Source organism: Ovis canadensis, chromosome 17 (genome assembly GCF_042477335.2).
Source record: "Ovis canadensis isolate MfBH-ARS-UI-01 breed Bighorn chromosome 17, ARS-UI_OviCan_v2, whole genome shotgun sequence".
Lineage (NCBI taxonomy): Eukaryota > Metazoa > Chordata > Mammalia > Artiodactyla > Bovidae > Ovis > Ovis canadensis.
This window is the reverse complement of record NC_091261.1, coordinates 77,816,263-77,838,668: the sequence shown is the minus strand read 5'-3', so window position 1 is coordinate 77,838,668 and position 22,406 is coordinate 77,816,263. Positions and strand designations below refer to the sequence as shown.

Below are 22,406 nucleotides of genomic sequence, written 5' to 3'. Positions count from 1 at the left end.
CAGAAAGAATTACTTCTGTTTAAAAACACAATCTTCTATGTGGTTAAACACGATCATTTTGTTGTCTCTACATTAATTTTATACTTGAGTACTCTCTGAAGCAGTCTGATGGAAGCCAACAAAGAGGCAGTGGTGCTGTTGAGAATATATCCAGTGTTTCTCTCCTCCCAGCAAAGTCCCCGCGTTCGTGAGGATGATCGCTCCCGAGGGCTCCTTGGTATTTCACGAGAAAGCCTGGAACGCATACCCCTACTGTAGAACAAGTAAGTCTGGTTCCCAGAAACCGTCTCGCCCCTCTGCCCTGCACTCCTGGGGTCCACACCTTAGAGAAGGGTGACACCAGGTGGGGCCTTCTGTGGGGGTCGCTGCATGAGCTGTGGCAGAAAAGCAGCTACAGGGGTCCCTCCCCCAAGCCTTGGTGAGGGACACAGTTCCTTCCCAGCTGACAGGCACCCTGAGATCTTTGTTGACCAAGCAGGCTCCACAGGCAGTGGATAAAAGGAATACTTAAGAAAAGAAATCTTAAAGCTTACCCTCATGCGCAAGCATCGTTTGATGTAGTTTCAACAGTATTTTGCTTCCATTGCCACATGGTGGAAACGTTCCCTGTTGTTTGTTCCGCGAGCCTTATAAATGGTGTTTTGCTCTTGTGACATTATTCCTTTTACCACTGGTTTAAAATTACTTAAAATGATTAGATTGCAATGCCACAGTCTTAACATATCCCGTATTGTCGTTTGTTTAAGCCTTCCCTGGTGGCTTAGACGGTAAAGCGTCTGCCTGCAATGCGGGAGACCTAGGTTTGATTCCTGGGTCGGGAAGATCCCCTGGAGAAGGAGATGGCAATCCACTCCAGTACTCTTGCCTGGAGAATTTCATGGACGGAGGAGCCTGATAGGCTACAGTCCATGGGGTCGCAAAGAGTTGGACACGACTGAGTATTCCTTTTACCATTGTTTTAAAATTACTTAAAATGATTAGATTGTAACGCCACAGTCTTAACATATCCCATATTGTCGTTTGTTTAGCAATTGTGTTTTGCACATCTAAACCAAATGTTCTGTGTTGGCAGGTAGTTTAATCTTTGTGACATTAAATATTGTGGCAGACTATTTTGGCTCCAATTAATATTCTGAAAATTTTTCCTCTTTTGTTGCCTGCCTGTTCCGGTATGCCTCAGTTGTAACGGTGAGTAAAACTGTCTCTCTATCACATAGTCTTCATCTTTAAACTTCGCCCTATGTAGTAATTGCTTTCGACTATCTGTTGCTTTATTTTCCTAAAACTCCCCACTGCTGCATGGCCCTCCTCTGTTCTCTGGGCACCAGCTCACCCTCCACCATGTACTCCACTATTAAGGGGCTCTTTGCAGCCTTACCTCAACATCTCCCTCTTGACTTCATTTTGCTTCTGCTACTTGCTTTGAATGTCACATCCGCTCAGCACACCTCACAGCTTCTTCAGTGTTAGCCCTGTGCGCTGCATGTCAAGCAGGGTTATGTACGTTATTTAAATGCATGCAGCAAGCAGTTGGTTGGCCTGAAAGTCTGTGAAAGTCGGCAGCTAATGATTCTTTGTCCCCTGAGGACCAGTCTTCTCGTAGAGTCAGAGCGTGGACGCTTGTGCCTGGGGAACGCTCCTGCAGACACAAGCCCGGGAACCGGCGAGAGGTCACTGTCTTTTGCTGTTGTGTTTTCTGCAGAACGAATATATGAAAGATGATTTCTTCATTAAAATTGAAACATGGCACAAACCAGACTTGGGAACGTTAGAAAATGTAAGTTTTTGACTCTGGGCTTTCAGTGTAGAAGGCCTCCGAAATGGGGGTGCTGTAGTCATTGTGTCACCGCCAGCGTGACGCCAACGGCTTTAGATGAGCGCCTGGCCATGCTGGCGTGTGTCAGACTGCTGCGGTGAGGCAGGCTTGCCGCCAGAAACCAGTGGGCCTTCCCTGTCAGTTCCCTTGCCTTGGTGTGTGAGTGGACTTGGTGAGGCCGCTGTTTTTATCAGCAACTCTCTTTATCTGGGATTGGGAGAGGGTAGGTAAACAGAACTCACAGAAATCCTTAAGCCAGTTTCAGCTGTTAAATTAAAAAAAAAATTTTTTTTTTTCATCTCTGTATTTGCCAGAGCTCCTGTGCATAGCAAAATTGATTGCTTTAATTTTCACCTCCATTCCATTTGGCCTGAATTATTGGTTGATTTCAGAGAAGTGCCCAAAAGGCAGGAAGAAAGAAAATACTTTGAATAATTTACAAAAATGTTGAAAAGCTCCTGACTTTTACAAATTGGTACACTTTTATCCCTCAAGTGAATTACCAGAAAGTCGGTTACAACTTGATGTAGCTTCTAACTTTCTGTAAGGTTTAGCAGGGAGCTTGGGAGGGCGTCTGTGTCTGCTGTAGGTTGATGCCCTGGCCCAGGGGTTCCCAGGCTCTTGGTCCCTGGACCAATAAGCAGTGGCATCTGGGAACTTGCTGGAAGTGCCGATGCTCAGGCCTCACTTCGAGTGCACTGAATCAGAGTCTCTGGGGGCGGGGCCCTACAGTCTGTTTCCTGGTGGGCATTCCAGTTTGAGAACGACTGTCGCAGCCTTTTGATATACTGTTACAGGAAAGTAAGTTTATGGGTAATGGTGGTAGAGTATGTTTTTCCTCTGCTTTTCTGGTACTGGTGCCAATCAAAGGAACTTTTGAACTATAATTTAGAGTATTTAACTTGAGTTTTTCTTCAAGATGATCACTCACTTGACTTGACCTTTTTTTTTTTTTTTTTTTCACAGTAAACTAAAATTTAGAGTCTCAGTGAGGTATTTTGGTATGCTTTAGTCTAATGATTTAATTTGCCATCTTTAGCGTTCAAATGGGCCTGTCTTTGGCAATTTTTAAATAGCTCTTTATGGATTCATTGATGGAATTTCAGAAGTAAATGATTGAATGACATGAGGTATAGAGGAATTGACATCCTACTGAAGCAGAATACCTTTAGGGTGAATCAAGTTCAGGAGAGGTTTTAGAGCTTACAGTGCTGCTTCTTAAAATCTAATTACAGTGTCACCTTCTGTTTGTCTAGGACTTAGAGGTTTCAAGGACTTTGTCGTGTATCAGTTGGGTTAAACATAGGTGAGGTTTATTTTTTGTATTAGTCATCTCTAAGAGTTACCAGAAAGAAATGATGAGCGATTTCTGTGAATGTGGCAGCATTCTCTTCCCTCCCTCCGGCCTTCAGACAGCTGATTTAATGAAACAGCAGCTTGGGTTGTTTTTAGTATGGCTTTTGATATACTCTGAGAGACTCAAGATATTAAGATTATATACGGAAGCATACTAGTTTTGCCTAACGAGAAGAGTCTTAAGCTGGCCTTGTTTCCTTTCTGTCATTTATAGGTACACGGTCTAGATCCGAACACGTGGAAAACGGTTGAAATTGTCCACATAGACATTGCAGATCGAAGTCAAGTCGAGCCAGCGGTAAGTGCTACGTACAGCTTGGTAACCTTTTCACCTGTTAACCTCTCACCTCTACAGGTTCCTTTATTTGACTCTTGTGTGGCCTACTTTTCTACTCTGAAGTAAGTTTGGAGCTCAGCTCTGGGTCCAGAAAGAGATCAGAGCAGCACAAGAGGTGAGAGAGCAGGAGATGAGGGGGAGTTTCTCGTGTGGATGTCAGCGTTGCACAAGTGATCCCTTTAGGAAGTCTCAGTGTACGCGGGTACATAGGGGTTTGCTTTCATTGAGAGGAAAAAAACCCAAAGCATGATTTTACAAAAGCTCTCTTTAGTCTCTCCAGATAGCACGGGTCCCTTACGCATATAAAGTCTGATTAAGAGCAGAGTTTACTCGACAAACTTTCAGTGTCGGCTCAGCCTCTCAGTCTTGTCCGGCTCTGCGGCCCCGTGGACTGCAGCACGCCAGGCTTCCCTCTTCACCACCAACTCCTAGAGCTTGCTCACACTCGTGGCCATCCAGTTGGTGATGCCATCCAACCATGTTATCCTCTGTTGTCCCCTTGTCTTCCTGCCTTTAATCTTTCCCAGCATCAGTGTCTTTTCGAAGGAATCAGTTCTTCATATCAGGTCGCCAAAGTATTGGAGCTTCAGCTTCAGTATCAGTCCCCCCAGTATTCAGGGTTGATTTCCTTTAGGATTGACTGCTTTGACCTCCTTGCACTCCAGGGGACTAGTCTTCTCCAGCAGCACAGTTCAGAAACATCAGTTCTTCAGTCCTCAGCTTGCTTTATTCTCCAGCTCTCCTATCTATACGTGACTGCTGGAAATACCACAGCTTTGACTAGACAGACCTTTGTCAGCAAAGTAATGTCTCTGCTTTTTCATATGCTGTTTAGGTAGGTCATAGCTTTTCTTCCAAGGAGTGAACATGTTTTAATTTCATGGCTGCAGTCACCATCTGCAGTGATTTTGGAGCCAAGAAAATAAAAGACTGTCACTGTTTCCACTGTTTCCCCATCTATTTGCCATGAAGTGATGGGACCAGATGCCATGATCTTAGTTTTCTGAATGTTGGATTTTAAGCCAGCTTTTTCACTCTCCTCTTTCAGTAACTCAGGGCTAAAGTTGTCATTTGTGGAAAACAGGTGATGGTAGAATATCCTAGTTTAATAGTTGTGTTGAGTCTTACTGGATGTAGATACAAGTACTCTAGACTTTTGACTTAATTTTTTTAAAAAAATTGTTTTCACCTGCAAAGGACACTTTATTCCTCACCAGCCCCACCCCCCTACCACCAGTTAAGACCCTTGTTATTACTTTAGCCCAGTAAATGTTAACTCAGTTCTTGCGGTATGTGGGGCACAGCTGTGGCCTTTTCACGTGCTAAACTAGCCAGCAGCCGTCTCTGCCGCTGAAACTTTGCAGTAAGGGTGGCGCCTCTCAGATAGTTGTGTCAGCACAGCTCGTTCAGTCACGCTCCCTTTCCATTCCAGTTTTGGCGCTTATTCCCTGAACTTGAGCAGTGTTGTAAGATGGACCAAAAAAAAAAAAAAAACTAATGAATGTCTGGTTTTGCCATTGAAATTGAAAGGTAAGCTTTCAAAAACAAAGGTTGGACCTCTGCTCAGCCAGGTCCTGTTCTGTGTGCCCCCTCCCTGTAAGAGCTGTGAGCGCTGATAAGGGTCCCTTGTCATAGAAATTCTGAAGTTTTGGTTGTGCTGTCATTCGAAGTTATTTTAGTTTCATAAATACTTTCATCTCTGAAGTTGTATCGGGCTATTTTTTATCCTTAGAAATGATTGTATATTCTCTCTTAAAAGCCACATTCAGATGTCTGTCTGGCCCCTTGTTGTTCTTGTGTCTCTTCTCGCCGCGAGCTCCTGTTTGTGGGAGGGTGGTGGCAGGGTGGCAGAAGACTGGGTGTGGGTGAGCTGATGGCTCGGTCGGGAGAGCTCAGACCACCCGGAGCAGCAGTGCGTGCAGCCCACGGGGCTGGGTGCTCCCGGGGAGGCCTTCCGACCCTCCTGTGGGTGTCCCACAAAGGCGTGCTGGCCCCACAGGTTTGCATTGCACGTTGTCCTGCAGAGCGCAGGGCACCTCTGTCGCTTCCAGGGCCACCGGAGTGGTTTTTGGTTCCTGTCCTCTGGCCACGATGGGCTCCCAGTCAGTGTTTGCAGGCGAGAGCCCACCCCAGTGGCTCCGGGTGGAAGGCCCCGCGGTGCAGGGGTGCAGCAGGTGGCGGGCTCTCGGAAGGCCGTGTGGGTGGTTGGACAGGGCGAGGCAGGGGGGGCCGGTGGCGGGGTCTCCGTTGTGAGTCCAGGGCAGTGGCGCTGAGGACGTGCAACCAGAAGCTCGATTGGCTTCAGATTCTGCGGTTGCTGCCTGTTGGCTCCTTGGTTGCTTAGCCTCTCTGTGCCTGTTTTATCTTGTGTAAAATGGGGCTAATCACCTCACAGGGTTAAGCATGAACACTTAGAGCAGTGCTCAGTGGGATAAATGTTCGCCGTCGTGGTCATTATTCGCAGCAGGAGTTCTGAGAACCTGCGTACGAGCACGGTTTGGGGAGTGAATAAGTATGTATGTGCAGTTTTTCACATAAGTATGTGCAGCTTTTTCAGCGTTCACAGCTCCCGTTTTCCACGTTACCCTTTAAAGGTTAGTAAGATTATTATAGTTTAGTTGCTCAGTCATGTCCAACTCTTTGTGACCCCATGGACTGGAGCCCTCCAGGCTCCTTTGTCCATGGAATTTCCAAGGCAAGAATGGAGTGGGTTGCCATTCCCCCTCTAGGGGATCTTCCTGACCCGGTGATTGAATACGTATCTCCTGCATTGCTGGCGGATCTTCACCGCTTAGATACCAGGAAGTGAAAGTGTTACTCGCTCAGTCATGTCCTGTATAGCCCATCTGGGTCCTCTGTCCATGGAGTTCTCCAGACAGAAATACTGGAGTGGGTTCCCATTCCCGTCTCCATAAACCCAGTAGAATAATAGCCTGTTTTAAAGTTTGCCGATTTTACAGTGCCTTTTTCTTTATTGTGAGAATATGCATATTAGCCACTTTTAAATGTGCAGTGGTGTGACGTGCATTTCCAGTGTTGCCTGCGCGTCACCGCCATCTAGCCCTAGAGCATGCTCATCTCTGCAGCAGGACACTCTGTCCGTCTCCCCACACTGCTCCCTCCCCCCAGCCTGTGTGCCACTGAGTGTTTTCTGCCCCATGGCCTTGTCTGTTGTGGCTGTTTCATACAGCCTTCTGTGTCTGGCCTTCTGTGTCTGGCCTTTACTTCAGTGTAATCTTTCCAGGGTGTGTCTGCCATGGGGCACGTCGCCCGTCATTGCTTTTCATGGGAGCAGACTAGTCCAGTGTGTGAATGCCACGTTTTGTTTATACATTCTTCTCTTTGTGGACATTGGGGTTGTTTTCACCCTCTGGCAATTGTAAACAGCGCTGCTGTGAATTGTGTGTCATGGAAGCGTTTTGTCTGTGTTTCCTCAAGTCGTGGAAACTACAAGTGCAAATGATATCGTGGAGGGATTCTCAGACCTTTGGACATTTTTTTAAAAAGAGAAGAGACTCAACATGCATATTTTCTGCTATAAAGGGGAGAGGGGAAGGAAAGCTGTGTGGTGGGAAGTGCGGGTGCCTTCGACAGTTTGGCGTGTGTGAAGGCGGAGGTGGGTGAGGCTGGGGTAGTCGAGGGGCTCTGGCTCTGCCTTCTGAGAGCCTCTTGTGTGCCCTCTGCTGGCACGGACGGCTGCCCCACACTCTCCCTTCAGGTTCCGCCTGATCTCTTTGGCCTCCTCTAATTAGCGTTTGCATCAGGATTAGCTTCTGTGGCAAACACCTAGACCACCTAGCCATCCTTCCCTCTTGCCAGATCCCTTTTGGGTTTTCTGTTGAATTTATTTGTTCATTTGATTCTGCACTTTTATTATGCTCCTTGGAAATGAGAGCCCATGGTGTCAAAGGAGGCTTTGAGGACGTATTTGCATCTCTGAAAGGGCAGTGTTGTCATAGCAGTCAGTCCCTGTCGCGGGGCTCAGTCGGTGTGGCAGGCGTGCCCCCAGTAGCCCCTCAAGGTGGCTCCAGTGCCCTCCAGAGACTCACACTCTGGGTGAGACAGACCCAGCACAGTGAAGTGGTTGGTGCATGGTGGAGTCTGGGGTCCTTCCTCTCGGGCAGTAGCCTGTGTGTCCTGCAGAGTTTGCTTCGGGAGATTTCACCTTTCTTCGCATCAGTCTTCCCCTCTTCTGAGTTTCAGCTCTTGTTTGTCTCATTGCTGTGTCTTGTTCTGTGTTCAGGAACCTGTCTGCTCTTCACTGAGTGGCTGCTTGTGAATACATGTGTCAAATGAGCTTAATGAGCTTGAGGGCGATGAAGAAACTGATGGCTCGCACCTGGGTGGCTGGGGCGACCCATTGCACACTCCCGTATATCCCTGTGGGCTTGTAAGTCGCACAGCCTCTGTAGCAGGATTGCAGATGTATGTCCCCTTAGCCCCAGCAAAATTCCACTTCTCAGAATTGGTCCTACTCAGTCTGAAGCAGTGTTGTTCAGTTGCTGAATCGTGTCCAACTCTCTGCAACCCCGTGGACTGCGCACAGCACGCCAGGCTCCTCTGTCCTCTTCTGTCCTAGAGTTTGCTTAGATTCTTGTCCATTTAGTCAGTGATGCTGTCTAATCATCTCATCCTCTGTCACCCCCTTCTTCTCCTGCTCTCAGTCTTTCCCAGCATCAGGGTCTTTTCCAGTGAGTCAGCTCTTGCTATCAAATATTGGTGGTCAAAATATTGGAGCTTTAGCTTCAGCCGCAGTCCTTCCAATGAATATTCAGGGTTGATCGCCTTTAGAATTGACCGGTTTGGTCTCCCTGCAGTCCAAGGGACTCTCAAGAGTCTTCTCCAACACCACAGTTTGAAAGCATCAGTTCTTCGGTGCTCAGCCTTCTTTATGATCCAGTTCTCATATCCACGCATGACTACTGGAAAAACCATAGCTTTGGCTAGATGGACGTTTTGCTGGCAAAGTGATGTCTCTGCTTTTTAATACGCTGTCTAGGTTTGTCATAGCTTTCCTTCCCATGAGCAAGCATCTTTTAATTTCTCAGCTGCAATCATTGCCTGCAGTGAATTTGGAGCCCAAGAAAATAAAATCTGTTGCTTCAGTGTGAAGTACCAAATACATAAACGTAAGAACTTTATAAGGAAACGATATGAAGTCTCAGGTGTTTCTCCATAGGTGGGGAACTAATGTGAATGTGGTTCACCTGTATGATGGAGTTCAGTGCAGCTTCCAGAAGGGAGTGAGCCTGTTTGTACTGATAGGGAATCCTTTCCAAGATAATGGGGAGGGAACAGGATAATGTCTATTGCTTGCTTACGTATAGACAGTTGAGAAATATGTATAAGATGGTGGTAATGGTGATTCTTCAGCAAACGTGGGTAGCTAGATTAGATGTGGGGGACAGGGTAGACGAGGCCGAGTCTGCAGAGGTGTGGATGGCATAGGGGGCCGACCTCTTCTCACTCAGTGTAGGGTTTTCTGTTTCTACATGACAGATCACCACAAATGGAGGGAAGGGTTGTGTGATGTAACCTCAAGAATGACAGCCCATCACCTTTGCCTTAGTCGCTTGGCTGGAAGCAAGTCACGGGCTCCACCTGTTCTCAGGGGAGGTGATTACACAAGATTATGACTCAGTAGGGAGAGAGAGGGGTCATCTTAGGATGTGACTGCCACACCAGCGATCACTTGTTAGTACCTAAAACTTGTTCTTTAAGGATAAGCTGACGCTGGAGTTGGGAGCTTGGTACCTGTGAATGGGCCAAGGTGGATTTCCAGCAGGGAGGCCTGCAGGTGTGGAGATCCCTCCAAGCTCAGGCTGGTACCTGAACTCCTGGAAGGGTCCCCTGGTAGCTCAGCTGGTAAAGAATCCGCCTGCAATGCAGGAGACCCCAGTTCAATTCCTGTGTTGGGAAGACGTACTTGAGAAGGGATAGGCTACCCACTCCAGTATTCTTGGGCTTCCCTGGTGGCTCAGCTGGTAAAGAATCCACCTGTAGTGTGGGAGACCTGGGTTCGATCCCACTCCAGTATTCTGGCCTGGAGAATTGCATGGACTTTATAGTCCACAGGGTTGCAAGAGTCGGACACAACTGAATGACTTCACTTTAGTCTCAGTCCAACTTAATTCCTTGGTTTTCATTTTGTGTTTAATGAACCCTAGTTTTTCTTGAATGAGCTAATTTTTCTTAAATGGTTGAATTTCTGTCCTGCATATTACTTGCTTTAAAAGAAATGGAAACAGTAATTTTGAGAGGGTTCAGCCAAGTCTCCCAAATCAGGATGAATATGAATTGGGTGGAAGTTAAGAAACCAGAAGTTGGGAGTGAAGCTTGAATCTTTTTACTCCACCTGGTGGGCGTTTTCCGTCACTGCAGGTGGATTTAACCCAAACACAACCCTTAACACCATTTTAGTTCAGAGCAACTGTTGATGACTTTGAGTATCTAATTCTCAATGCTGGTTTGCTGGTGTCAGACAGTTCTCATTGTACACTTGCTGGGTTTGGGTCACGCTAACGTACCATATTTCACCGCGCACAGAAGGGGTGTGATTAGATCTGCAGTGACACTGAATGCTCAGGATGGGGGCTTTGACGTCTTTACGTAATCGAAGGATGACATTGTCACAATGACTCTGAACTTCTGCCAGTGTGACGCAGTCACCGAGTAGTTTGCTACAGGAATCATACATATGTTTAAAGTGATGGGTTACTTGGTTTTTTCCCTTGATGCCTTAATGGGAAGTCTGCATAGGACTGCATGTGGCCAGTATTTTGTATAGTTTCTAGAAGATACGTCACTGCCTAATGAAAGAGCTGAGCAGTCTGTGACTTCGGTGTAAATGTCCCCACCCGGCCATCTTCTGGCCAAACAACAGATTTCTTGTTTTAGTGAAAAGAGGCATTAGAGTGAAATACTAGGATGTTATAGTCTTTAAGAAGGAAGGCGCCTTCTGCCACCAAGCACATGCCCCTGCCCCCACTCATCTCCTGTGTCCCCTCAGCCTCCCACCCAGCCCCCATTTCAGATGTAACCCGGACGTCACTCCTAAAAAGCCTTCCTCAGTAAACCGGGTTCCCCTTGTGGGCCTAGACTGGACTGATCATCTCTGTGTTTCTAGGACCCAGCAAGGTGCTCATTGCCTATGTCAAGAGCTTTTCAATAAAGGTTTGGTGGGAAGGTACAGACTTTTACCCCTGTGTGGTATTAAAATCAGGGGATGGGGTGGGCAATAGTTTGGAGGAAATGAAGTTTTTATTGTTAGAGTATTAAGTGAGCAAATGCTGCTTCGGTTCCTTCTTCACTAATCCTAGACCGTGATGTATATATGATGTACCTTCAGTTCTAAACCTGTCCTTTCTGCATGAGCAGACGCCTTTCTGTCAGATTAAAAAGTGTTTCGGTTAGATCAGATTATAAGGAGGAGTCAAGGTGTCCAGCATATATTCCGGTGGAATATAAGCTTCAAAGTGTTTTTAATTTCTAAAGTTGTTCTTGATACTTAACCACAGTAAAAAGCTGAGAATCCTTTAAATGTCCTGATGAAACGCACATGCATATCTTCAGCTCATTTCCAGAATATACACAAATGAGTCAGCTGACATCTGCTTCTGCTTTTGTTTTTAAGGTATAAATTTGAATCTGGCCCCTTTTAATCATCTCCAGCACTTTGTCTAAGTAGCTTCCCATGATTTGTATACAAAAGTCACTTCCCAGGAGAGAGAGACTCTTTAAAGTGTGAGCTGAAGTGTACACACGATTAACATCAGAGAGACCTTCATTTTTGGAAGTAATTTGAAAGAAAATGAGCATGGTTTAAAAAAAGAAAAAAAATTGGAACCACATTTTTAGGTATTTGTGTGTAACCAGAAAGGATTGTATCAGCCTTCCTCTGTAGTCTATGCGACCTCTAAAGTACATGTATGGGACTTGATTTTTTACCATTTCCAATTCTTTTTTCATAGAAAAAGAGTTCGATTCACATTTTCAAGGCTCACAGGTCTAAAAATGATACATAGCTTAACATCTGTTTTTTAGATGTCAATAATAAGCAAATATTGATGGCCTAAAAGTATTAAGTTTTTCGGTAGATGTAGTTTAAAACTATAGCCCCATTCCAAATGAAAATGCAGCAAGTTTAAAGAGAATGATTTTTCCCCCTCGTGTCAGCATCTTAGAGTGTATTGATTAAAGGTGAAAGATTTTTCCTAAATGAGGCATTTCAAAACCAAGAGTTGCCCAGTTTTGTAAACTTGGTGCTGGTTGTCTGAAGATGGTATTCCTAAAAGGAGGAGACAGGTTGGAAACTCACATGCTGTATTGATTCTGGGTCACAGACAGGATATGCACGGTGTGGTCTGATTGATAGAGTCCTTGGCGGAGACTTCCTCGGAGAGCTCGGAGGGGCCCTTTCACTGTGGGGGACCCAGTACGTTTGTACTTTTGAGATGAGGCTCGGATTTCATTCTTATCTCTTCCTTGTTCCAACCTTTTGAACCCCCCTTTGCCCAGTTTGTCGCTTCCAGGTTCTCATCCTTTCCTGCCCACGAGTATAACTGCCATAGTGGCCAGGTCGGCACCTCCGGGGCCCTGGGCCCTGTCCTGCTCTCCAGGTGATCTCTGCTCACTCTTGAGAAGCGCTTTAGTGCCCTGTTCACGGTGAACAGGGTAGGGGGGACTCTTCTAGGATTTTGGAAGCCCAGGAAATCTCAGTTGGAGGCCATGGTTGAGAACATCCACAGCAGTCATGAGTTGCACTGTTAAGGAGTTTGAGCCGAGCGAAGTGCTGTGACTTGCCATTACTGATGGAGGGCAGCCAGGACTCACGAGCAGTGCTGCTGACTTACTCCTTCTAGAACATCTCCCTGCATGGCGTTTCTTCCTTAGCATGATGTTGATGAAGAGCATTCTCGACTGATGTAGAACAAGCAAGTGCCTGCTCTTCCGTCCATCTTCCTGTGCGTCCCCTGTTCTCCCCCGACCCCATCGTAATAGCAGTTTTCATCGGTGGCCTTGGTTACCTCCATCCGTAACCCCTAAACTCTGGCATGTTTGGAAATTTGCATGCATAGAGTAAAAGGATTAGAGACCCTGCGATGTCTTTTGATGTGGGTACTTAAAAAATAGAGAACATCACTCATATATTTTCATGTTCACTTAGCAAACATTTATTGGAACTTGCTATTTGCTCTCTGTTGGCATGGTAAATATTTTTCCAGATAAAGTAAGAATTGTATCTGTCTGAAGAGCGTACAGGATTCTTAGTCAGTGAATGTGTTAAAGTGTTTCTGAGTGGCTTGGAGTGAGTTTGTTCTGATCATGTAATCTGGTGGTGTGTAGTGCCCTCCACCAAAGAGCTTTTTTTCTCACATCTGATAGAGACCAGCGCTGGACTCCAGGGTGCCGGCAAAGTCCAGGCCCGTAGGCTGACAAGATGGGAGATTTGGAGTTTATTACCTTACTAAATGAAGACGTGAAAGTGTTAGTCGCTCAGTTGTGTCTGATTCTCTGTGATCCCGTGAACTGTAGCCCTCCAGGCTCCTCTGTCCATGACATTCTCCAGGCAAGAATGCTGAAGTAGCTTGCCATTCCCTTCTCTAGGGGTCTTCCCGACCCAGAAATTGAACCTGGCTCTCCTCCATTGCAGGCAGATTCTTTACCGTTTGAGCCACTAAATGAAGAGCCCCATCATTTAATTGCATATCCACAGACAGTAATGGGATTGGTGGCGTCATCCAAGCCGCTTGTAAGAAGTCCCGTGATGATGGCGATCTCCAGGAAGATGAGTTGGCTTCTGAAGTTTGTGCTTTTCGCTTGTTCTTTCCAGCACTGACTGACTGTTCCCTGGTTGTGATCTGTATGTTTGGTGAATATGTTTTGGTGGGCAGAGCAGCAGTTGACAGCAGAAGTATGCTCCTCTGTATCTGATTTTCTGAAGTCTCGGTTGCCTTTGGAAACGAGCATATAAGACTTGCCTTTTCCACCCATTGAGGTGTTTTTCTCGGAGAAGGCAATGGCACCCCACTCCAGTACTCTTGTCTGGAAAATCCCATGGGCAGAGGAGCCTGGAAGGCTGCAGTCCGTGGGGTTGCTGAGGGTCGGACATGACTGAGCGACTTCACTTTCACTTTTCACTTTCATGCATTGGAGAAGGAAATGGTAGCCCACTCCAGTGTTCTTGCCTGGAGAATCCCAGGGCCGGGGGAGCCTTGTGGGCTGCCTTCTATGGGGTCGCACAGAGTCGGACACGACTGAAGTGAGTTACCAGCAGCAGAAGCAGCTGTTTTTCACTTTGAGCACCATTCTGTTATTTGAGTATTGAACAGTCTGGCACCTTATAAGTGTTTTAAACCTTGAGTATGTATTGTTTTAAAGTTACTGCTCTTTTCAAACATACTTTTTCCTAAATGTAAGCCATGGAAAGCTGATGAAACATGGTATAATGTATTTAGGCGTGTAAATTTTGGTCACACTTAAGCAGTGTTTGCTTCTTGTGCTCTAGGAAGGATTCAGGCATATCTTTTCTTTTGATCAGACGTTCTGTGAGACAGTGCCCAGATGTTACACATTTGAGCAGATAGTCTTGGCAATATGTGCTTTATTGCACTGCCTTCAGAAAAAAACTTCCTAATTTTAAAGAAATGTAAGAATCAGAAAACATGCTTTCTAAATAATCTTTACGAGATTACATTTTTTTTTTCCTCTTTAAAATTAGAAACATGATGAAGTTCGACTGGAAAAAGTTAAATATTTGATCGGACCATATGAAATTGTTAATATTTGTCAGCTTTTGAGCTGCAAAAATGACACTTTGGGGGTCAACCTAATAGACTTCAGAAATAACCCTTGGTAGATGGTAATGGTTAGGGCTGATTGTGACTCCAGTTCGTTCTTGCTCACAGCTTTCTGGAAACACCTGCATCTTAGATGGTCCTTGTATCCCAGCTGCTGCTTCTCACTTCCTGAGAAGGGCGGTCTGCCTCCCAGAGCTGTGGCTATCCTGTTCTTTAGCCCTGAAAAGAGCTTTTGTTTATTAGAAGTCTGTGGCCAGCTTCCAGCAAGTTCGAGGAGCCTGAGGTTGCCCAGTGCTTCGAGTCTCCTTGGCACGAGCACACACTGAGCCTAGTTGAGAACCTCTTCCTTCTGCCACTAGAATAAATCCAGATACTCATTTCTATCTCCAAAGGGTGCTACTTATTCCTGGCCTGTGTTCAGGAGTTCCAAAAGCTCTTTATTAAAGTGTGTGCATAGTAAAGAGGTAAGAACTGTGACTCAGTTCCTGACTTGGAGTAGTGGCCTCCTTGAGCTCTGGAACAACTCAAGTTACAGGATTTGAGGTAGCAGTGGTTTGCTATGCTGTGAAGCAAACCATTGTCAGGATCCTTTTGGTAGTGACTTTCAGAGGTATTTTGTTTTTTCCCACCCTTTCTCAAAGAAGATATAAATAAATGTAAGCATGGTTCTTATTAAAAAGAAATGTGAAAATGTTTCCCACTTTCTTCTGCTGCCTTACATGGTCAAGTACTCTGGAACACTTACGTTTGCATCCAGGGGTAGACTTAGAGAATGTCCTGTGTGTTTGAAGGCATAGTTGGATGGCAGTGCCCTCTTGTGGGAAATGAACACGTTGCTTATCTCCTGCTTGCTTAAATCTTGGCAAGAATATAAAAATTTTCCCTGAAAACTCTGCGTATACCAGCTTATGTGGCAGAAGATACTTTTCCCACTAGAGCCTGTTATTAGTGTTTGCTTCTAAATCTCTTGCACGGTTTCACAGTTTAAAAAAAAAATCAGAGAGGGTGGTGGAGGTGGTCAAGTGTGAAGTTTTCCTGGGTGGGGAGAAACGGTCTGGTAAGAGTTAGAAAACTTTTTTTGTGGGTTTTCTTTTGTTTTTTGAGCAGCTAATGACAGATATTTTTAAAGAAATCAGCATAAACAGCTCCGAATCAAGTTTCTAAAGTGTATTCCTTATGAAGGCCCAAAGCAGTGGAAGCCCTCAAGGAGAGGTTCTTTAGACTGATCTGGGAGTGAAGTGTTTGAGCCTTATCAGGTGATGAGTGTAAACCACATCGCATTTTTGCAGTGAAGTTTTCTGAGCCTGGCTGTCCACAGGACAGCATCTCTCTGAGTCCTAGCCCTGCTCAGCTGCTGTCAACTTGGTTGGGCAGGACCTTCACTTTCTCATCCCCAGTTGCGATGGTAGTACCTTGTCCCAAGGTTGTGAGGAGGATTAACTAGGAGGAGGTGTGTGCCCAGAACAAAAATAAGGTTTCCAAAAACAGCAGCAGGAATGATCCTGCTGATCAGATTTTGTATTATTGTTTGAAAAAAAAAGTTAAATTTTTTCTGCAATTATAAGATGATTGTTAAATATTATATATTTTAAAGTTAAAATGTATAATTTAAATTGTATGTTTATAATTAATTGTTTAATTAAATATTATATTTAATTATATACTTATAATTAAGCAACTTAGCTTAGTCGCTCAGTCGTGTCCGACTCTCTGAGACCCTTTGGACGGTAGCCCACCAGGCTCTTCAGTTCGTGGGATTTCCAGGCTAAAATACTGGAGGGGGTTGCCAATTCCTCCTCCGGGGATCTTCCCAACCCAGGGACTGAACCTGTCTCTCCTGTGTCTCCTGCATTGTAGGCAGATTCTTCACTTGCTGAGGAATCAGGGAAGCCATATCCTATTTAGTGTTTATTAAATTGGTGCTAATGTAATCAGTGGGGTCCTGGGACTTACGAGCAGCTGTGCCTGAAGCCCAGGTCATGCACCAAAATGAACATTGTACTGGAGAGGGCTCACCTGTAAGTTCTCAAGAGGATATTCCCACTTTAAGGAATTTAATGTAGTATATTCTGCGGTCTACTGTCATTTAAGGAAATGCATTTTATGTTAAAAATAGGAATTCTTTACCATCTGAGCCATCCAGGGAAGCTTCCTTGATAACTCAGCTGGTAAAGAATCTACGTGCAATGCCAGGAGAGCTGGTTTGATTCCTGGGTTGGGAAGATCCCCTGGAGAAGGGGAAGGCTACCCACTCCAGTATTCTTGGGCTTCCCTGGTGGTTCAGCTGGTAAAGAATCTGCCTGCAATGCAGGAGACCTGGGTTCGATCCCTGGGTTGGGAAGATCCCCTGGAGGAGGGCATGGCCACCCACTCCAGTATTCTTGCCTGGGAAATTCCCACGGACAGAGGAGCCTGGCAGGCCGTAGTCCATGGGGTCACAAAGAGTCAGACACGACTGAGCGACTAGGCACAGCACATATTAAATAAAACTTTCCTAAACTTATTATTTACATTTTAGGCGTATGCAGTTTAATTTTAAAATATATAATATTTAACCATCATCTTTAATAAGACTGACTTATTGGTGTGTTGGTACTTAATTTCATTGATGTGAAGAGTTTAAAATATATTTTTTAATGCTATAATATGTAAATACATAGTAATAAATATGTGGCAGTAACAAATACAGCATATATTTGTGCATGAAGTATGGGCTCCTCCAAACCAGTAGCCTACTGACCCCTGTAGGGGAGACCTGGGGGATACCTACCAGCCCTGGCTCCCCAGGAAGCCCCTCTTCTGGTCCCCAGCTATTTGGTTTCCCTGCTGGGTTGTTGACATCAGGTTTTTGGTTGTAACTTCTTTTCATGGCTGAAATTCTGGGGTTTTTTTTCTCTTTCTGTATTAATTTGTAACCTTCCAAAGGCTTTGAGAGGTCTGCCTTCATAAACATGACAGGGTTGGCAGGCTCTGGCTGTGATTCGGACAAGATGAGAAAGAATGGAGGAGGCAATTGCCCTAGTATGCTCTAGCCCAGCAGTGCCTGAGGCTGGGGCCACCTTTCAGCACAGGGTCCTGTTGACAGCCTCCGTCCCCCTCCCCTGTCCACCACGCTCGCCCACCCGAACTCTCACTGTGCGGGGTCTCTGTGAGGTTGAAAAGATTACAAGCAAGTGTTCTGCTTGGGTGTGTAGGTTTGACTGCATTTCTCAGTTCTCAGGGCAGTTGTTTAAAAATTCTGTTTTAAGGATTCATTGGTGAGAAGCCAGTAAGGATTAATGAGAGGGCTGAATTAGAGAATATTTTTTAATGCCACTCTGTTCCTTTGAGGTACATTCAGCAACAGAAACTAGGCCAACAAGTTATTGACAATTAGTGGTCCTTTGGGAATCTGCTTTAATGAATAGATAAGAATGATTTGTAATTAGCATAATAATTATATGCAAATGAATGCTTCTGAATTGCTCTAAAACACTTCTGAACTGTTTAAACAGCCCTCCTGAGATCTTGTTACTCTATTAATTTGTGTAGCAAATCTTTTTTTCATAGATCATGCAAAGATAAACTTCAGTCCAGCCCCTGTCCGAATTATTATAAATTCCAAGGTGGTAGGACCTGAATTAATAAGATTTACTTATACTATATTAATGGTACTCTGTGGGAACCTGAAAGGGTGAGGAGTCACTGGGGAGATGTAATTAAAAATCAGAAAGAAAGCTGCTTATTTGAAAATATGTTGAAATGAGTTTCTTAAACAAGTTAGTAAATGTTAATTTCTCTTTACACCTCTTGTTACTTGGCAAAATTTAATGCAAACATTTTTTTTTTTAATAGGCTTCCCCTTTGGAGTCACTTGAGTTTTCTCAGCTCCAGTGAGTTACACACTGGGGTTAGTGATGATAGTATCTGTGAACCCCTTTTTTTCTAAGTGCCACAGTACTGAAAAATCCAGCGCAGTGCTAATACATGATATTTGTTATTTATCTTCCTATTTAATTCAGCTCTCTCCCCATCCTGGTCTTTACTTTTAGGGTGTGATTAGAGGAAATGAGCTCTGCTGAGTTGAGCAGCAGTATCTGCATTTTAAACTTGGTGATTATCTTTGAGCTATTTGAATAGACACCTAATTAATCATCTTATGCTAAAGGACAGCATTTTACAAGCAGGCTGCAGGATTCTAGTATCCCTCTCAAGTTTTTGTTTACCCTGTAGAGCTGTTTCTCTTTGCCAGGGAGGGCAGGTGTGGAGGACTTACATACGTGGTTCTGGCCAGCATTTCCTTTTCTCACTGTACAGGTAGCATCACCTGCAGTGACCCAGGCGTGGTTCTTTAAGCAGTTTCTGGTGTCTGGAGCTTTCAATTTTTCCGCAAGCTGTTAAGAAGCTTCTACCAGCCTGCCCCCACCTCCTGCTCCCTTCCCCATTCATAATCATGAGTTCAGTCTGGGCTCAAGGACGTTCGGGTTGGCTCAGCACAGATTTTGTACTTGCGTTTGGGGTTGGGGGGGCAGCCACTGTGCTAAAAGATTCATAAAACTAATATTCTTTGTCTTCAGAATGAATCTGGTTTCTGTTGAGAGTTTCTATCGAGAGCTGTAGTGAGTAACAGATGTACACCCAAGAGGTAGCACAACTTTTGTATTCCAGTGACAGAAAACAGTTATTTATAAGAATTTAATGAATGTATTCTGTGGCTCCAGCATGGAGACTCAGTAATCCACTTATTTACCATATTAGATTTTATTTGTTCTCCAAAGGGTGTCTTGACTTGCCTCCTTTTTTACTTAAACAGAGTTTTCAATTAAATAGAGTTGTGTTAACGCTGACCCGCATCTGCCTTATGCTGAGACCATTGTGTTTTCCTGTTGTTCAGGCACCAGCGTTGGTGGAGTGAGCAGTGTCTGGGGACACTACACCTAACTTGATAATGATGGTTTTACTAAGCCCTTATTCCTGGCCAGGCCTCTGGGCATTTTATACAGACAATTAAAATTTGATCATAAAAAAATTTTAAACACAATGCGCCTTAGCAATAAGATTTTTCTACTTTTAAACATGATTTTAAAACTCATTTAAAAAATACTTTTCCTTGGCCTAGTGAATCTGCTGTTTTTTTGTTTGTTTGGTTTTTTTTTCCCAAGGATTACAGAAAGTGCATAGCAAATTCAGCCTTCAGAATACCCAGGAGCTGAAGACTCAAGTAGGCTACAGCTGTCTTCACCCACAGTATTCTAAAAGAACTAATGAGATGAGAAGTCTGCAGCTGGTGGCAAGCACAATAAACCATGAGCCAAGGGCTTCTCTTCATCAGAGCCTCCCCTTTCCCCATGGGACCCCAAAGGAGACAGAATACTAACAAAGCCAGCAGGCTGTCTCATTCCACACTATTGCTCATTTGCAGCTATAATTGGTAGCTGAGGTTGCATTCTGTATGCTGAAACTGTCATACATGAAGGAATATATTTGTTCATTGTGATACGGATATAAATCAGCCAGTTGATTTCAGATATAGAAAGACAAAACTAGACACCCAATGATAAAATTGTAGCCAGAAAGATAACTGTTCAAAAAATTAAATGTTATATAAATACAAAAGTGAGGTTAATAAAACCACACTTGCTTGCTGCTTGTTAATATCTTGCTACTTAATTCAGCTGATTAAACATCTATGTATTCAAACTAACATTAAAAAGTGCGAAAATTCCTGGGTTTTGACAAGATGCATTTTCCTCATCTGTCAAGGTTAAGGTGCTATTGTTAATAATTGGGTTTTGTTAACATTTCCAGTGTATCTTTAATGTTGCTGCTTTATATTCAAGGGAAAAGAGCAGAAAGGGGAGACTTAGCTTTGGAGGGGTGTGTGTGTGTGTGTGTGTGATGTTTTATATGCACACACTCGTGCCTTCTAGGAGGATCCACTTTAGTATCTATGGTGCTGCCGCTGCTTGCCGTTTTTGAAATGTGTTTCGTTTGTGTGGCTTGTGTGGATGCCCTTCTGCCGTCTTCCTGTGTGATGGCCCAGAATGAGCCTCGGACAGAGGGAGGGTGAGGAGGCTGGTGTGCAAGTCCCCAGGTAGGCGGGCCGTACCACCTCCTTGTTGGACCGTGGTTTCCTCACCTGTGAAATGAGGCGGCTTGGGTGGTCTTCAGGGTGCAGTCCCCTCTAACATGTTGTGACTCCATAGTTCAGAAAAGTTACCCAGTTGACAGCACTAATAATGAAGGCTCTGAAATAGCTTACTCCATATTTTTCAGTTAATTATGTCAAATAAGTATTGAAAAAATCCCCTAAGTTGTCTCCCTGGTGTGGTGCTGGATGGGGTTAGGACAGAGAAAGCAGTGTTGTCCAGAAGTCCATTTAATCAATTCGCCTAACATTTTCACAGTCAGTGCTGCGGCCTTAATCCTGCGTCAGCCCTTCTCCTGGGGCACCCACCCCCTTAATTAGTTTACCTCTACGTGACAATCATTTATGCTGATTACAATTTAGACCACGCTCGCTTTTCTTAAATTAGTTCTGCCTTGGTTTGTCTACTGCCCTATTGTATACTGTCGGTCCTGCTAACACTTGTGTACACTGTATTTTGTGGACTTTGTTTTTCTTTCTGTCTTGGAGCTGGCAAGTTTAGAATCCACAGAGGTAGTTCTGCAATCTCTGTTTTGTCAGTTCTAAGATTCCCTCCCTCATTTTTCTCCTCATATTTTAATATAGTCAAAGTCAGATTTGTCCTCCAGTTGTGGCATGTTTTATTGGCCCAGTGTTTTCCTTCTTAATGGTACGTGAAATAATGGAGCATCCTGTAATCGGCAGTCTCTCAGAGTCAGGAAATATGATTATTTACTATTCAGCTCATGCAGGGCCCCATAATATATTAGATTTTGTGAAAAAGCAAAAAACTTGGGCATCTTGCTCTCAGTAAGGTCACACCCCGCTTAGTAAAAAAGCAAAAAAAAAAAGTGTTTTTCCCTCAAATGGGATGAACTGTTAATTGTTAAACACTGGCCAGGCCCCTGAACATTAGACAGATAATTAAAATTTTATCATAAAAGATTTTAACACAGTGCACTTTAGCAGAAAGACTTTTCTGCTTTTAAACATGATGTTAAAACTCATTTTAAAAACAGTTTTCCTCAGCTGGTGGTGATCGGCTTCCATTCTGACTGTAATTTCTTCTCTCCATTCCCTGCTGGCAGTGGGCATGTGATCCCTGCGGTTCCAGGTACCTTTTGTCTCTCTTGCTTTGCTTCCGGCTAGACTGACTTCCCAGGATCTGGACCCCGGTGCTGGCTCTTCTTCTGCTCTTGGACCCCAGACTACCTCTTAGCATCTTGCGCCCTGCTTGGTGCTTATGCAGTCAGTGCACCCTTCTCTGTGATGGCTGTTCAGTAAATAGACCTTGAATCGAGGGAGTTGATGTCAAAAGTGATTATTTGATAGGATGTTAAATGCTTTCAGTTTTGGAGGAAATTGAGTTCGTCTCTTGAGTTTCCAAGGCTCTGACCTAAAAGAAAATGTTGCTTGGTTTGTTAGCAGGAGAGCTGGTGTCTCACTGTGAATCCAGGTCTAGGGACCACCTGTGCAGTTGGTTCTTTTTTTTTTTCCTCAGTCTGCAGTGAAGTTGTTAATTTTAAGGTGTGGTTCTAAACTAGAATTTAAGAATTCCTGTTAGCTGACAGTAATTGAACTCTCTGCTGATGTGCCCAGACACACCGAGTGGCTGCAGTTGTCCGACTCCTTGCAGTCGGCTCATCCCAGCTTGTCCTGGACGGCGCTGGCTGACCTCCTCCCGTGTCTGCGCCGTGTTGCGTGTTTCAGCAGCAAGGCCCAGCGCGGCCAGTCAGGTTCGCCTCTGTAACCGTTTAGATAGGCTTTGAGTTCAAGGTCACATATTTGCCCCTTAAAGAAGTTCTGTTATGTACCTGAACCTCACTTTTCTCCTTCCTCCTGTGGTTTATTTGTAACTTTCTCTTCAGAAGCTGCTAACATGCCATATGCATTTACTGACTGACTGTCGAGTCTTGATTTGCTGCTTCTCAGCCCGGTTTCTTTGATTTTGAAAGTCTGTATTGTGCTTTGGCGTGCGTTCAGTGCTTGCAC

At 44.6% G+C, this 22,406-nt stretch overlaps 1 protein-coding gene across 2 annotated transcripts in view; it reads left to right on the top strand.

Annotated features, from left to right (window-relative positions):
- PITPNB (phosphatidylinositol transfer protein beta) overlaps nt 1-22,406 on the top strand; it is a 63,395-nt gene that overhangs the window by 18,567 nt on the left and 22,422 nt on the right. For both annotated transcript variants that reach the window (XM_069557164.1, XM_069557165.1), the window contains exons 4-7: nt 172-263; nt 1,181-1,188; nt 1,703-1,777; nt 3,387-3,470. In XM_069557164.1, the coding sequence (XP_069413265.1) occupies nt 172-263; nt 1,181-1,188; nt 1,703-1,777; nt 3,387-3,470 (259 nt within the window). The remainder of the gene's footprint in view (nt 1-171; nt 264-1,180; nt 1,189-1,702; nt 1,778-3,386; nt 3,471-22,406) is intronic.